The sequence below is a fragment of the Mauremys mutica genome, chromosome 2, assembly GCF_020497125.1.
Source record: "Mauremys mutica isolate MM-2020 ecotype Southern chromosome 2, ASM2049712v1, whole genome shotgun sequence".
Lineage (NCBI taxonomy): Eukaryota > Metazoa > Chordata > Testudines > Geoemydidae > Mauremys > Mauremys mutica.
Window position 1 is genome coordinate 255,472,688 of NC_059073.1, and position 15,358 is coordinate 255,488,045.

Here is a 15,358-nt window from a genome sequence, read left to right on the forward strand (position 1 = left end):
GTCGAATCTGTGGGTAGAGACGTTCCAATCCCTTGAGGAACCTGCTGACCATGGGATTGGAGAAGACTGAGCGCCCATTTTTGCTCTGGTGGATGAAACTGCTAGGCCCTGCTGTTTCAAGGACAAGAAATAGTCTAAGATGGTAGGTACTGGCGCCTCCAGAGAGGCAGCATTGCTCAGAACACACCAGCAGGAGAAATGCTTCCACTTGGCCAAACACGTGGACCTAGCAGAGGGCTTTCTGCTACCCAAAAGTACTTGCTGCACAGAGCGGGAGCAACATAGCTCAGATTGAGTTAGCCATGCAACATACATGCTTTGAGATGGAGGGATTGCAGGTCCGGATGACAGAGACGGACATATTCCTGAGTGATCAGGTCCAGCCACGACGGAAGTGAAATTGAGTGGTCAGTTCCACAGATTTGACAGATCGAGGAGAGTGGTATACTAATGCTGCCTGAGCCATGCTGGGGGGGATCAAGATTAAGTGGGCCCTGTCTCTGTGCAACTTGAGAAGGACCTTGTGGACTAACGGGAATGGAGGAAAGGCATAATACAGGCGGTCTTTCCATGGTATCAGGAAGGCGTCCGATAGGGAACCCGGGGAGTGCCCCTGGAGAGAGCAGAACACCTGGCAATTCCGATTCTCGCGAGAGTCGAAAAGGTCTATCTGGGGAAACCCCCACTTCCGGAAAACAGAATGGATAACGTCCTGGTGAATCGGCCACTCGTGAGCCAGAAAGGATCTGCTGAGGTGATCTGCCGAGGTGTTTTGGACTCCTGAGAGAAATGACGCCACCAGGTCTATTGAGTGGGCTATGCAAAATTCCCACAGGCAAGTGGCTTCCTGACAGAGGGGGGACGATCACGCTCCCCCTTGTTTGTTGATATAAAACATGGCCATTGTGTTGTCTGTAAAAACTGCAACACAACGGCCCTGAAGGTGCTTGCAGAACACCTGACACACCGGGCACACTGATCTCAGTTCCCGTACATTGATGTGCAGGGAAATCTCTTGTGTGGACCAAAGGCCCTGTGTGCGAAGGTCCACGAGGTGAGCACCCCAACCCAAAGCTGATGTGTCCGTGGTCAGTACCAGGGAGGGCTGCGGGGCATGGAATGGCACCCCTTTGCATGCTGAGGTTCAGCCACCAGACCAGGGAGGTTAAGACTTCCGTTGGTACCGTGACCACTGGGTCCATATTGTCCCGGCCTGGGCGGTTTACGGTTGAGAGCCAGGCCTGAAGTGGATGGAGGCGCAGTCTGGCATGTCTGGTCACGAAGGTGCAAGACGCCATGTGTCCCAGCAGACCAAGGCACGTGCGTGCTGTTGAGGTTGGGAAGCTTTGGAGGCCGTGGATAATGCTCGCCATGAACTGGAAGCGGGTGTGTGGTAGGCACGCACGGGCGAGTTTTGAATCCAGGACTGCTCCGATGAAGTCTATTCTTTCGGTCAGCTCCAAAGTGGACTTTTTGACATTGAGCAGCAGGCCCAGCTGTCTGAACAAGCTCATGGTGAGCTGGACATGAGATTGCACCTGGTCCTTGGAGCGACCCCGAATGAGCCAGTCGTCGAGGTACGGAAACACTTGGATCCAGTGTCAACGGAGTGAGGCAGCTACGACGGTAAAGATCCTTGGTGCTGTGGATAGGCTGAAGGGAAGGACCGTAAATTGGAAGTGCTGTTGGTTGACCATAAAGTGAAGGAAATGCCTGTGCGGCTGGTAAATCACTATGTGGAAGTAAGCGTCCTTCATGTTGAGGGCGGCGTACCAGTCTCCAGGATCCAGGGAAGGGATAATGGTCCACCGGGAAACCATGCGGAACTTCAACCTTACCATGAATTTGTTGAGTCCGCACAGGTCCAGGATGGGCCATAGCCCCATCCTTGCCTTGGGGATTAGGAAGTAACGGGAGTAAAACCCCCTGCCCCTCAGTTCCTTTGGAACCTCCTCTAGAGCTCCAATAGTTAGGAGCGTTTGCACCTCCTGTAGAAGAGATTGCTCATGAGAAGGGTCCCTGAAGAGGGATGGGGAGGGAGGGTGGGAGTGGGGGACAAAACAAATTGAAGGCGGTATCCACTTTCCACTGTATGTAGGACCCATCGGTCTGACGTTATGCGGGACCACGCAGGGAGGAAATAGGAGAGGCAGTTGGTGAAAGGTGGGAAAGGGTCCTGGAAGGAGCCTGGTGCTCTGCCCTCGGGTGCACCTTCCAAAGTTTTGCTTGGTCCCCAACGAAAGTTTGGGGGGCCCTGGTTCTGGCCCGTCTGAGGACCAGACTGTCTTTTCCTACCACCCTGGCCATGTCTTCTAGGGAAGTCTTGTCTCGGCTAGGGATTACAGTAGGTGCGCTATGGTTAGGGTCGGAAGGGCCTACGTTGCGTCACCAGGGTATGCATGCCCAGTGAACGCATGATGGCTCAGTTATCCTTCACACTCTGGAGTCTGGAGTCAGTCTTGTCAGAAAACAGACCATAGCCATGAAAGGGCAGGTCCTGGATTGTCTGTACAACAAGAAACTAATAACAACTACTCTATAAAAGCTATCTACAACTATAAACGAGCTAGAAGCTAGGGAAGTGGAGATCAGCTACGCCGCGCTCTGCAGTTCCAACGACCATCATGGGCAGTAAGAAGGAACTGAGGGGGTGCTGGGTCAACTGGGGTATATATCTGGCACTGTAAAGGGGCCACTCCGGCGGGCACCTCAGCCGACCCACCGAGTGTTGCTAGAGTAAAAATCTTCTGACGATCGTGCACGCAACGCATGCACACCTAATTGGAATCAATATGAGCAAGCACTCGAAGAAGATCTAATCTGTACTGTAACAAGGCCTCTGCAAGCCTCCTCCAGTCCATCATCCTTTCACAGCCATTCAAACCAGTCCTAGAGGTGAAACCTCATCCCATTACCAGATCCCTCAGCGTTTTACTTTACAAAACTTAAACAGCACAGCTGTACATGTGAATCCTACTCAAACTGCATCTGTTCACCTGCGGCAAAATTCTGATTTCCCTTGCAGCCCAGGCAGTCCCACTGACTTTAGTGGGATTGCAGGAGGAGTTAAATCAGCACAGAATTTTGCCCAGCATGTTTAAAAATAAATGCTACGTGATTCATTTATAAAGAAGAATAGTCATGGTTCTAGGGAAGCTCACATTCTGATATGTGGTTGACATAATTTAAAACATATTTTTGCTTCCAGTAATAATTTATTAAAGCTATGGGTTCAAAATAATTTCAGAAACTCTGTAGTAAAGAGAAGAGAGAGCAATCTAAAACTTTATAACATTCTACTTTTGTCTCCTTTTGAGTAGACAGAAGTGCACTAACAAACTGTTAGTGTGCATCAACAGTGTCCTCACAGACAGCGCTAGTGGCAGGCTAGTGCAGGGTAGATTCACACCCAAACTTGCTGCGACTTTAATGTTCATGTAGACAAGCCCTAATTCTCATTGAAAGTCAATGAGATTTATGCTTGTACGTCAGTTAGGAGCTTTTAAAAATTGTACCCCATATCTCTAGTTTGATCCTGATTTTATTCTCGTTCCATGACTGTAACTTTAGTGTTTAATATATAAACCAAAATATTGTGAAATGAATATTGTCACAGAAAGGACAATCTTGCAATCTCTGACATTAGATGCTACTACAGTGAGTAAAATGAACAAGATCCCCTTTCATACAGGATATCAGCTGTCAGTGATTGCCGTCAGAAAGTAGGCTATGAATCGAAATTTGATATCAGTCTGTAAGGTCAGAGCAGGGCCACCCAGAGGGGGGGGGGCAAGCGGGGCAATTTGTCCCAGGCCCAGGGCCCCGCAGGGGCCCCCACGAGAGTTTTTTGGGGGCCCTGGAGCAGGGTCCTTCACTCACTCCGGGAGCCCCGGAAAACTCTCACGGGGCCTGGGCCCCCGGAGCTTCTTCCACTCTGGGTCTTCGGCGGCGGGGGGGTCCTTCCGCTCCAGGGCAGAAGAACCCCCTGCCGCAGAATTACCGCCAAAGACCCAGCTCTTCGGTGGCGGGTTCCGCTTCGGCTGTAATTCGGAGGCAGGGGGCCCCCGCTGCGGGTCTTCGGGGCACTTCGGCGGCGGGTCCCAGAGCGGAAGGACCCCCCCGCCACCGAATTACCGCCGAAGCAGGAGCCCCCCGCCGCCGAAGACCCCAGACCCCCTGAATCCTCTGGGTGGCCCTGGGTCAGAGTTAATGTTTTAACACTTAGCCTTTTCAGTGCAGACTCATCTCAGTTAGGTGGCAACATTTTATATACTATTTGTTGTGTTCTCCAGCACAATTTTATTTAAAGAGGTTGAGATAGTAAATGCTTTGTATCTATGGATGAAGCTGAGTATTATTATGTGTATACATGAGACAGTGATTATTTTCCTCTTACCTAAAGATTCTGCGGTCCATGTTGCATAAAACCCGCCTCCTTGCACTGAATGGTCTGAGTTAAAGATCACCACTAGCTTGTTGGAACCTGACTGAATGGTCCCAGGAGATGTAGTTCCACAATATTGTCCGATTATAGGAGAACCAGGAGAACCACCATTCAGAATAGTGACTGAGTCCCAGCGACAGTTTGAGTGCATTTCAACATCAAAGGCTGTAAAAGTAAGCTATAGACAAACAAGAATGACATAAGAATGGCCATACTGGGACAGACCAATGATCCATCTAGCCCAGTATCCTGTCTTCTGACAGTGGCTGGTGCCAGATGCTTCAGAGGGAATGACCAGAAAACAAACATTCAGGACCTGAAACAAGCTGTACTTGCAGGATGCATCAAAACAGATCTATCCAGGTTCTCTAACAGTTCCAGCACAATGATTTGACAGACTGATAACATGCTAAACTGTTTGACAACTTGACTCCTGTACTTTGTTGTTGGTATTGAGCTGGAGTTTCTATATCTTAATCATAATGATCGTAATTAAAGAGAGAGGAGAAAAGGGACAGATCTAGAATTTAAGTCAATGGGACTTAAGAATGTGCTTAAAACATGCTTAAGTGCTTTCCTGAAAAGGGATGGACTTAAGCACATGCTGAATTGCTTTCCTGAATCGGGGACTGAGACAATGAAATCTTAGTTTAGATTCAGCTGTGATAAAATATTAGCCAGCTATTTAGGAAAAAAGTCCATGCTCCTCATCTTTTTCTTTTTGGTCACAATAATAAACAATCAGTGAAAATGATTCTATTTTCTTTTAAACCTAAGAGAAGCTGCTGCAAGACTATCAAATGAGAGCAAACACCTACAAAACTGGATGTGTCAGGCAGGAAGAATGTGGGCAGTGAACTGCTGACCTCAGTGTGGGGTGCATGGGGTAATATGCACATAGGTGGGATTTTCAGCTCAAAGATTTCAAACAGCAGATCACACAGGCTCGCAGATTTATTAGCACTGTTCTTCATTATTGATCTGCACTAATGAGTACCTGGCCCTCTTCCAATGTGGTATTATTGCCAGAGAGCTGTATGGAAAAGTTTAGCAAAAGGCTATGTAATTATCCCTCTGGTCTAATTTCCCCAAAAATTCAGCCTGAGGCAAAGAGCAAGCATGGAAAATTCCAGTCCAAACAATTAGTATTTGGTATCAGAGGGGTAGCCGTGTTAGTCTGGATCTGTAAAAGCAGCAAAGAGTCCTGTGGCACCTTATAGACTAACAGACGTTTTAGAGCATGAGCTTTTGTGGGTGAATACCCACTTCGTCAGATGCATGTGACCCACGAAAGCTCATGCTCCAAAACGTCTTGTTAGTCTATAAGGTGCCACAGGACTCTTTGCTGCTTTTAATTAGTATTTGGAAAGTATAAGAATTGAAAATGGTGGTTTATAGTGGATAGTGCTGGGAAACCTTCTTGACAAGGGTCACTACCAGCTCCACTTATAATAAAACCTTATTTTCAGCTGATTCGGAATAGTACTAATTTAATTTGCATTGATTAAATACAGATTTGTTGACCTCAGATGCCCTCATATCCCCTAAAACACTGTAAATACCTGTACAGTGACAGATAGAGTGCAGCTTAGATGGATAGAGCACAGGGTGAGTCTGCAGTTAGAAGACATGTCTTTTTACACATAAACTGTGAAAGCTGGATCTGGGAATCACTGAGTGACAATAAGTGCAGAACATTGTTTCACAAAGCTGTTTCAGAGCAGCACTTTAAGACTCAGGGAGGGACTCGGCCCCCTGACTGAACCCTACATGTCACTGGCTGGACCTGTTACCCCAGGGGTCAGGCGAATGCTACAGTGCAAGCACAGCATAGGGCTGCAGTCTAAGGGACCCTACACTGGTCCCCCCACAAGCCTTGGTGCCGGGGCATGAGGGTGAGAGCCATAATGTAGCGTGCTACAGGGATTCTCGGCTGTTCCAAAGGAGCCCATTGGTAGCCCTTGGAGGGAAGCTGCTGGAAATTAGGGCAGAACCTGGCTGTTGTAGTTTATGTCCGGGACCACTCTGGCTCCCAGAGCTGGCCACAATCTTAGGGACTCAAATGTCCGACTCTTCTGTTCTGTGCCTCCTGGAGGTGCAGCATGGACTTTCAGCCTCAGACTTGTCCTCCTGAAGGCAGAGGCTTATCACTGTGCATCTGTTTAAAGCAGCTACTCTAGTTGCTTATGTGTACACAGTAGAGGATTTATTTTATGGGAGGAAGAGTGAGTGACGTGTGATGTCTATCTGAGGACAAGAACCATTAGAAGATTAACTTCCTCAACTTTTTAAAAAATAGGCTATGATCTACAGAAGCAGGTTGTTTTATCTCTATTGCATATTTTGCCCCTTCCTTGGATATTGTTGATGGTGACATTTTCATTCTTTAATATTTCACAGTTTTCAGACTTTTAAACCATTAAAAATCTCTTTTCCTACAGACTCATGAAGTACATTAAGTGCATTCACTCTTTTCTATAGCATGTGTTTAGTGTTACTCACAGTAATAGTTTGACCTCGCGGGGCCTCCAACAACCAAGAACAGTGATTTAAATTGTCGTAAGGATCTGGGTAGTTAGGACTTGAGATAACCCCACTTTCAGCAGTCTGTATACCACCACAAGCTGCAATAAAAAATACAGTTTTTGGATATTTGAGAAACTGCATGCTCTGAACAAACAACTACAGTATCAGTAATATTTCTAGCTGAAAAACTATTTAAATTGAATTCAGATGAGTGATGGTAATCAACCTCGTTTAGAAAATTCAAGCTTTAAAAACATTTTGGCAGTGTAGTACATAAGAAGCTTCAATGAACATGAAACTTCACATTTATTTTGATACTTAATAAAGCCCTATAAAAGCTTTGGAAATTGATACTTAAAACCACAACTTCCATTTTAACAGCACTGTTAATGTAGTGCTGCTGATGGGTCCAGATGAATATCCACGGTCAAATTCAGCATTGACACGAAGAGTAGCACACATTGGTCAGTAAATGGGTGTAAGTGGTAAAGAAGTGTAGCTTGCGCTAATTTGGCATTAAGTGGGTTTGCAAAAAGAATACAAAGGTATAAACAACAACATGCCCACTAGGCTTGGTCTGTGTGATGAATCTCCAACTCTGTGGTGTTATCAGTTAAAACTCTATGTGCAAGAGTCTCCATGTGTTCTGAGCATTGTCCTGCCCCTCATTAGCACTGCAAAATACTCAATCACAGCTCAAGGAACAGAGATAAGGCAGAGGACAGTGTGTGTGAAAGCTCAGCTGATAATACCTCGGGCTTGAATAGAAACTCAACCAGCACTCTGCTGTCGGCCTGTTCAAGGGCAGACCTCATTCCAATGTGATCAGCATGACTAGCAGCATTTACTGGACTTGCCACAGTCAGGGAAAATAGCTTTTCATAGAACTTACCTTCAAATGTGTAACTGGCATTGAATCCTCTATCTTCCACAAGCTCATCACTTCTAAAGTGCACCCAGATCTGAGGAGCTGCTATGACTAGAGGCACTGAAGGTGGTGCCTGGCCACAGAGTCTGGATATCAGTTCTCCATCAGCATCCTCTGAATAAAACACACACGCCAATTTGCCAATTTTACAGCTAACTCAATCAATCCTAAAATATCTGTAGTAAGTTAAATTAATGTGTGTGAAACAAATGGGAGAGAAGGGGGGGGAGAAACAGCATAAAGAGTTTTTTTCTGTATTTTAACACACACGAGAATATAGTACACATTAAAGGAAGACTTATTATTCTCTATGTTTACATTTTTGCAGAGCTTTGGAGTTTTATAGTGGCATTTGGACCACTCGAGCCAGGGAACAATTCTAGAAGCTGTAGTATTTATCCTTTTGAATTGAATTGAATGAGCAGATTCTATGGCTTGCTCTGTGTTAGTCATTTTAGTCTTTCCTCTGCCCTTTTGAGGCCTATGTCTAGTCTGACCAATGGAACCTGAGAATGCTCACTCACAGACTGGTCCATAGCATTGCAAAGTCCTATGGCTAGAAGGATGAGAAAGGGTGGACTAGCTAACCTATTTATAGTTATGTCCCTTGGTTCTTCTTTTCATAGAATGCCTGTTAAATTCAATGGGTATTTTCAGTTTAGACGATAAGATCTGTCTAGTTTCAGAAACGTGTGGGTGTCCTTCATTCATAAACAGTCACTCCGAGATCAGCACAAGGTACCCCCATAGACATCTGCAGCACTCCTCTTCAAAACACTGTGTAAAATTATGCAACATGTGCTCTATTAGCTGAAGACTTCTCTATAGAACAAAGAATGACATTGGTAGATGTATTTCTTGTAACTTTTAATCATCTGCATATGTTTCTACAAACTTTTATTCCATCTTTACTGGTTTGAGTTGTATTTTATTTTTAGTGTTATATAGATAAATGCTCTTAATGAGAGAGAGGGACAAGAGTGAGGCACTTTATAATAGTGTTTGTCAAAATGTCCAAGCACTATCTTCCTAAATCTGCTTCTCTAACAATATCAGCCTACAGATTTATGTCTTTATTCATAAGCAACTCATGGACTGCAAAAGGAGAGGCAGCATCGTCCAGCACTGATGGCACAAGAGTAGGAGGTGAAATATCTGGGTTCTATTCCAGGCCCTACCATTGGTACCCAGTGTGATTTGGACCAAGTCACTCAATCTCCCTATGTAATACAGGGATAATGACACTTAGCCAACTTTGTAAAGTGCCTTGAGATCTGTGGATGAAAAGTGATGTATAATAAACTGACATTTAATGTAAATTATACAGAAAATCTGTGAAACCTATCTTTTCCAGTATTATACTGTATGTATATATATATATATATATATATGAATCTTCATACCTTTCTTGACACAGAATGAGACACTAGCCATCTATTTGACTGAACTTGACTCAAACTGAAAAAAGGTGTAGATTGAATAATAAAGTCCAGGATTTGCCACAGAAAAACAAAGAATGCTCATTCAAAAAATTGGATGTGAAATTAGGCTAGTGAAATATTCTCATGTAGCTGATCATTTAAAACAATATTAAACTTCACCCAGGAAGCTTGAAATGAAATATTTGTTTGGCTTATTTGGAGTAAACACATTTTCCTGTGAGTATCAAGTAACAGATGCTTAATTTTCTATCTTAAAAAACGAACCAAAAAAACCCCCCATAAAAATGTACTATAGATAATTCCAGGAAAATAATCCCACATTCTCCTCTTGAGTCAGTGTCTCCCATCTCTCTGCTACCAAACAGGATCTTTTCCCAAATTCACGCCTGGTCTTGTGTCACTGTTCAAGGAAAATCCACTAGAATTTAGTGACTTTCTGCACCATTGGAATTTCACTGCTCACTAAATGCTAACTGTCAGCATATGCAGCTGAATTACAACAGCCTGTCTTTGTCATGAGGCCAGCCTTGTGTAAACTGAAAATCCATTAGTCTGGCCAAAGTGAACAATATTGAATAACACAAGGCTATGTTTGCTTCGTTTTCTTTCCAGGGGAAGTAGACTTTCTCTACTTAAGCACTTTGGTATCAGAGCCTGAAGGCATGAGGAGTGAGAAGAGGTGGGAGAATAGAGATTTACTTTAGTATTTCTCTTTCTTTACTTTCTGCTTTATAGTCTACATCTTGGACCAGAATTTTTTTTTTTTAGGATTAAGGAGAGAAGACAAGTTTACACCTACACATCCAAGTGCTATTATTTAAAACAATTAAGATGTAACAGATATCTACCCTCAAAGATACCCCCTCTCAAAAACAATTTTCTTGTAAATCAGAGTCCTTTTTTCTGGGGGTCACTGATATGACCTGTGAAGGCAGAAGACATTCTCTGGTGCTTGCATACTACAGTCAACATTAGTTGAGCTATTTTTAATACAGGGCCGCCCAGAGGATTCCGGGGGCCTGGGGTCTTCGGCAGCGGGGGGCCCTTCTGTTCCGGGACCCGCCGCCAAAGTGCCCCGAAGACCCGCGGCGGGGGCCCCCCCACCGCCGAATTACCGCCAAAGTGGGACCCGCCGCCGAAGTGCAGCCCGGTCTTCGGCGGTAATTCGGCGGCGGGGAACCCCCACCGCGGGTCTTTGGGGCACTTTGGCGGCGGGGGGCCCTTCCGTTCCGGGACCCGCCGAACTTCGGCGGCGGGTCCCGCTTCGGCTGTAATTCGCCAGTGGGGGGTCCTTCCACCCCGGAGTGGAAGGACCCCCCGCTGGCGAAGACAGGGAGCGGAAGAAGCTCCTGGGCCCAGCCCCGCAAGAGTGAAGGACCCTGCTCCAGGGGCCCCGAAAAACTCTCGTGGGGGCCCCTGTGGGGCCCAGGGCAAATTGCCCCTCTTGCCCCCTGTAGCAGGGTGGACCCTGCTCCTGCTGAGGAGGGGTTTAAAAAGCAGCCTGGCAGGGCTTGAGAGCTGCTGCTCTAGGCTGGGCTGATTGGGAAAGTGGCTGCAGCTGGGGGCCACACCCCAAACTGAAGAATAGGGCCTTATAAGAAGGCCAGGGAAGCCAGGAGCCAGACAGGCTCTCTTTGTTGCTAGAGGGAGATGGGCCTGACTGCTTAGGAGCTTGAGACTAGATACCTGAGTGCAGTAGGGCTGGGGAAGGCTGAGGAGCCGGGGAGCTCCAGCCTAGAAAGCCCCAGGCTGCGGCCTAGCAGTGGGCCAATAGGTACTGGGGGTTGCAGGGGGCAACCTAGGGGTAGGCCAAGGCAGCAGGTCCAAACCCAACTTTGCCTGTGATGAGTAGGCTGAGACTGCAGTCTGCCCCAGAGTGTGGGGCTAGACAATGACTGGCAGTAGCCAAATACTGAGGCAAGGTAGGGATAGAGGGTGAGGGTTCCCTAAGGAGGGGAGACCCAGAGAGATGGGGGTTTACTGCTAGGGGGCAGCACCCCATGTAGAAGGGCACCGGGTCCAGGGAGGGACACGGGGGCCTAAGAACAGGTGGATCACCAGCCTGCAGAGGGCGCTCCAGGGCTGGACTGGCCTAACTTTGTAGAGCAACCAGCAGGAGGCGCCGCAGGGGTGAGTTGACCCGTTTACACCCCCCCTCTGGGCGGCCCTGTTTTAATATTAAAAGAAAGAGGCATGGTGCTTTCCCAGTGCCTTACAATGCAAGATACCAGAGAATGCACAAAGAGAGGAACTTCTCAATACACAACGTGTTAATATATTAAAGAAATGCACATCAAGCTGTATTCCTCCAGTTTTACACCGGTTTAACTCCACTGATTTTGGTAGAGTTACAAGAGCATAACTGAGGTAGGGCAGTGGTGCATTGGGTCCCTTGTTTCCAAAGGAAGGCATATGTTCTAGTTCTAAAATATGTTCAAATATACATAGATGTAGCGCATTAATCCAGTAAACACCTCTGCCTTTATGTTGTTCAGACTATATTTTATCATAGAGTGCCATATTAAACACCTTTTAAATTTTGGAGAATTGCCATACAGTGCACTTAACATGACACAATTACCACTAAAGCAACTGATGTATTAATATGCTTAATTCACTCTTCTGTTCCAATTGACCTTACATACCTACTCGTAATTCTAGGTAGTCAAACTGACAGTCTTGGTGGTGTTCCAAGTGGAAATCCTTAAAGGAGATGTAAGTGGATGAATTGTAGTGGTATGGATTCTTGATGGTCCACTCACAGTTCAAGTTGTTTGTGTAATTTCTGATACTGTCATAACCCGGTGAAGTGAAATTCCCTCCTTCAGCTTCCATGCGGGTCCCACCACAAACTGCAGAACCAAGACACTGCTTATTTGAAAATAATAATAATTTTGGTGCACCAAGACAAATCTTGCTTTCATTTACTCCTGCACATTGATATCAACAGTGGTGTTACTAAGAACAGCTATTAGGTCCAGATTCATTTCCTTCTTTATGTAGATGCTACTACTCTGCAACAAGAGAGTGCCTGCCCAACCTCCTGGGTGCTCTTGACAACCATTTAAAAACACACATGTAAAGAAACAGACCCAAAAGTTACCCCAAGAGCAAAACAAATATCCCAGCAACAAAATACATATAACAAGAATTAATTAACCTCCTGACAACATCCCTACCACAGCTCTACTCCACCGCTACCCAGCCTTACCTATCGCCCAACTCCTTATGGGCAAGGAGGAGAAGATGGGCCTTGCAGCATGCTCTGAAGATCAGCTCATTCCTCCTGTTTTGGACGTAGGGGGGAAACCATGTTCCAAAAGCCTGAGCCCTAACAGGCAATGCTCTGCCAGCTGCCCCATCTCTAGTGTGCAATAGTGGGTGGAACGTCAACTCCATCCCCACCTCCATACATTAGCCAATGAAGCTGGCTTACAAGAATTGCACTAAATTACCAGGCCTCCTGAGCAACGGGGGAGCACAGAAGGCATTCTGACTCTGTGTCACAAAGCCTCCTGGGGAGGAGCAGCTGCACTCTCCTTATCCCAGGCTAAGTGCAAAAATCACAATCTAGCCCATCCTCAGAAGCAAGAGATGTGTATGCAGTTCTCGTCACAAAACACTGTGTGCTCCGGAGTGAAAGCTGTCCTTTCCATTTTAGGCTTGATTTACATGTGTGCGCACATACCCACAACCCCAAAAATCTAAATTTTCTACTAATGTAAAATGGGTGATTGCCAAATTTGAGGTTTTTCAGCCCAGCCATTTTAAAGATATGGGACACAGAAAAAGAACATGTATTTGTTACAGGTGTCATATTTTTGCAATGCTTTGCAAAGCTACAAAATGGCTTGCCAAAGATACTTCATATGAGGCGAATTAAAAAATCTGCATTACCTGCATCTTCACTAGAAGAATAGGAAACACTGAAGCCTCTCGCTGAAACAGAGATATCAGTGACCAAAATGACTTTCATTGTGTTTCCTGAGGATTTCACTTGAGTGCCTGGATTTACATCACCACACAGTTTGGCTAGTCTGGGAGAATTCTGTCTGAGGCCATTGTAAACCTGTTGGTTAAAAATGCATTCTTAGACGCTCAAACCAAACATTTTCTTCAGAGTTTAAATGTGCTTCACATGTTTTGCACAAGACTCACTGAAATCCCTCCATAAAGGGCTGTTCTAAAACCTAGTGAAGTCTATGAAACAAACTCGCATTGACTCTAGTGGGTCAGGTCCTGAATTAAAATGTGAATATGAGGGTGATGGAATTTTTTGTTTTCTCCTAAAAATTTCTGTGAACGTTTTTGATATTTTGTCAAAAAAACAAACAAACCAAAAACAAAACAAAAAAAAGATTTTTTTAAAACAAAACTGGAAACTTTCAATGAAAAGGGACTTTTTTGTGAAAAATATCAATTTTGTCAAAAAGCCACAAAGAAATTTTATGGAAAACTTTTGATCAGCTCTAACATTTAGTTTTTGATGATACAGCTGTTTTTTGGTATGGCTTCTTCCATGCAGAGTGCATCCCAAGACACTGGGAGTGAAATAATACAACTGCGGAGTTAATCTCTCTCTCCTGTAATTTCAGAGGTACAGGAGAGGAAGAAAATATGTTTTCAGTTGAGATTTAGAATGAGGTGGAGAGTTTTTGACACACAGGGATGCAGGAAGGCCCTTCCTGAAGGCTGTTCCTTTCAGAGTTCATTACTTCATTAGCTGATAAAGGGACAATGCGTGTGACTTGTCTAAAGCAAGGGAGTAAGGGCATGGAGGATAGCCACGTGATGGATGGAGGCCAGTAGCAACTGGCCTCATCACACAGGTGGGCAGGGAGCAGGTGGACAGAGTCTTGGCTCTGTCCCTACTCAGCACACAGGACAGTAGATGCTTCACCAGCTGTAGGGAACTTTTCTGCAGGAATCATGGCTCTCTGTATTGTAAAGTACAAGTGTATTTGTGGGTGCTGTAAAAATAATAAATGATAATTGGATTCTGTTTCAGACTTCAATACTTTAGTGTGCTTTCTGAATTTACTCAGAGTCTCATCACATTTTGTTTAATTTAGTATATAAGGCTCTGATCCTGCAAACACTTAAGTACACAAGTAACTGCACACATGAGTAGTTCCATTGGCTTCAGTGGGACTAGTCACATGCTTAAAGTTACACATGACCTTAAGTACCTTCCTGTACCTTAGAGAATTAATTTCTTTCTTCCTCTGTTGCCACTCCCATTCTTTCGGGGTGGGTTATAATTTGTCTTAGAAACAGATATACAAATATACACGCCATTTCAACAGTACCACTCTGGTAATACTGTATAAGTAAATTAAAGCACATGAATGTGCTTTCCCTGTATTCATTCACACTTACAGCCACATAATCTAAGCTGCACCTCTGGTAGGCTTCGGTTTCCATATCATTAACAGTTAGGGTGATGCGTCGTCCTTCTGGGACTGTGATTCTCCATTCGCACACTCGACTGTGTGGGTACATGTTGGGATAGTTGGGGGAAGTAAATGTCCCAACAGGTGCATTAAGATCTCCACCACACTCTGGAACAGAACAAATGTTAGGAAAGCTCGCACAGAAAATCAATGGATACTAAATACTTTCTGGAGGTAAAAGATTAAAGCAAACCCATGGAACTGATATAAGAAAAAAAGCTCTTGACTGCTTGAAATTTTGATTTGCTATGCTATATCCTTCCATGTGTGGGTCACACTGGTTAGAGAAGTTTAATATTTCTGGTAGTTCCACTCAAATGAGCCATTAAATATTTGTTAAAATATGACTGATAATTGACCATAGTAACTAATGTGAATCAAGAGTTAACATTTGCTTCCCTTAAATGCTCATGCCAGATGACTGCCTTCCTGAACCACCACCAAGAGATGTGAGTAGCTCACTGTGACAGGCTAAAGCAGCAGTCTGGGAAGGGATCACACGGCCAGGCCGGGTGCGTGCAGAACAGGAAGCTGGGTCCAGGCAGGTCACACAAGGGAAGGGTGT

The 15,358-nt window shown here is 45.2% G+C and overlaps 1 protein-coding gene across 1 annotated transcript in view; it reads right to left on the reverse strand.

The window, feature by feature from the left end:
- Positions 1-15,358, reverse strand: part of CUBN (cubilin) — a 215,549-nt gene that overhangs the window by 54,077 nt on the left and 146,114 nt on the right. The window contains exons 48-53 of the mRNA XM_045006661.1: positions 14,720-14,901; positions 13,238-13,409; positions 11,986-12,192; positions 7,863-8,012; positions 6,947-7,068; positions 4,397-4,622 (exon numbers count right to left, since the gene is read on the reverse strand). Coding sequence (XP_044862596.1) covers positions 4,397-4,622; positions 6,947-7,068; positions 7,863-8,012; positions 11,986-12,192; positions 13,238-13,409; positions 14,720-14,901 — 1,059 coding nt within the window. The remainder of the gene's footprint in view (positions 1-4,396; positions 4,623-6,946; positions 7,069-7,862; positions 8,013-11,985; positions 12,193-13,237; positions 13,410-14,719; positions 14,902-15,358) is intronic.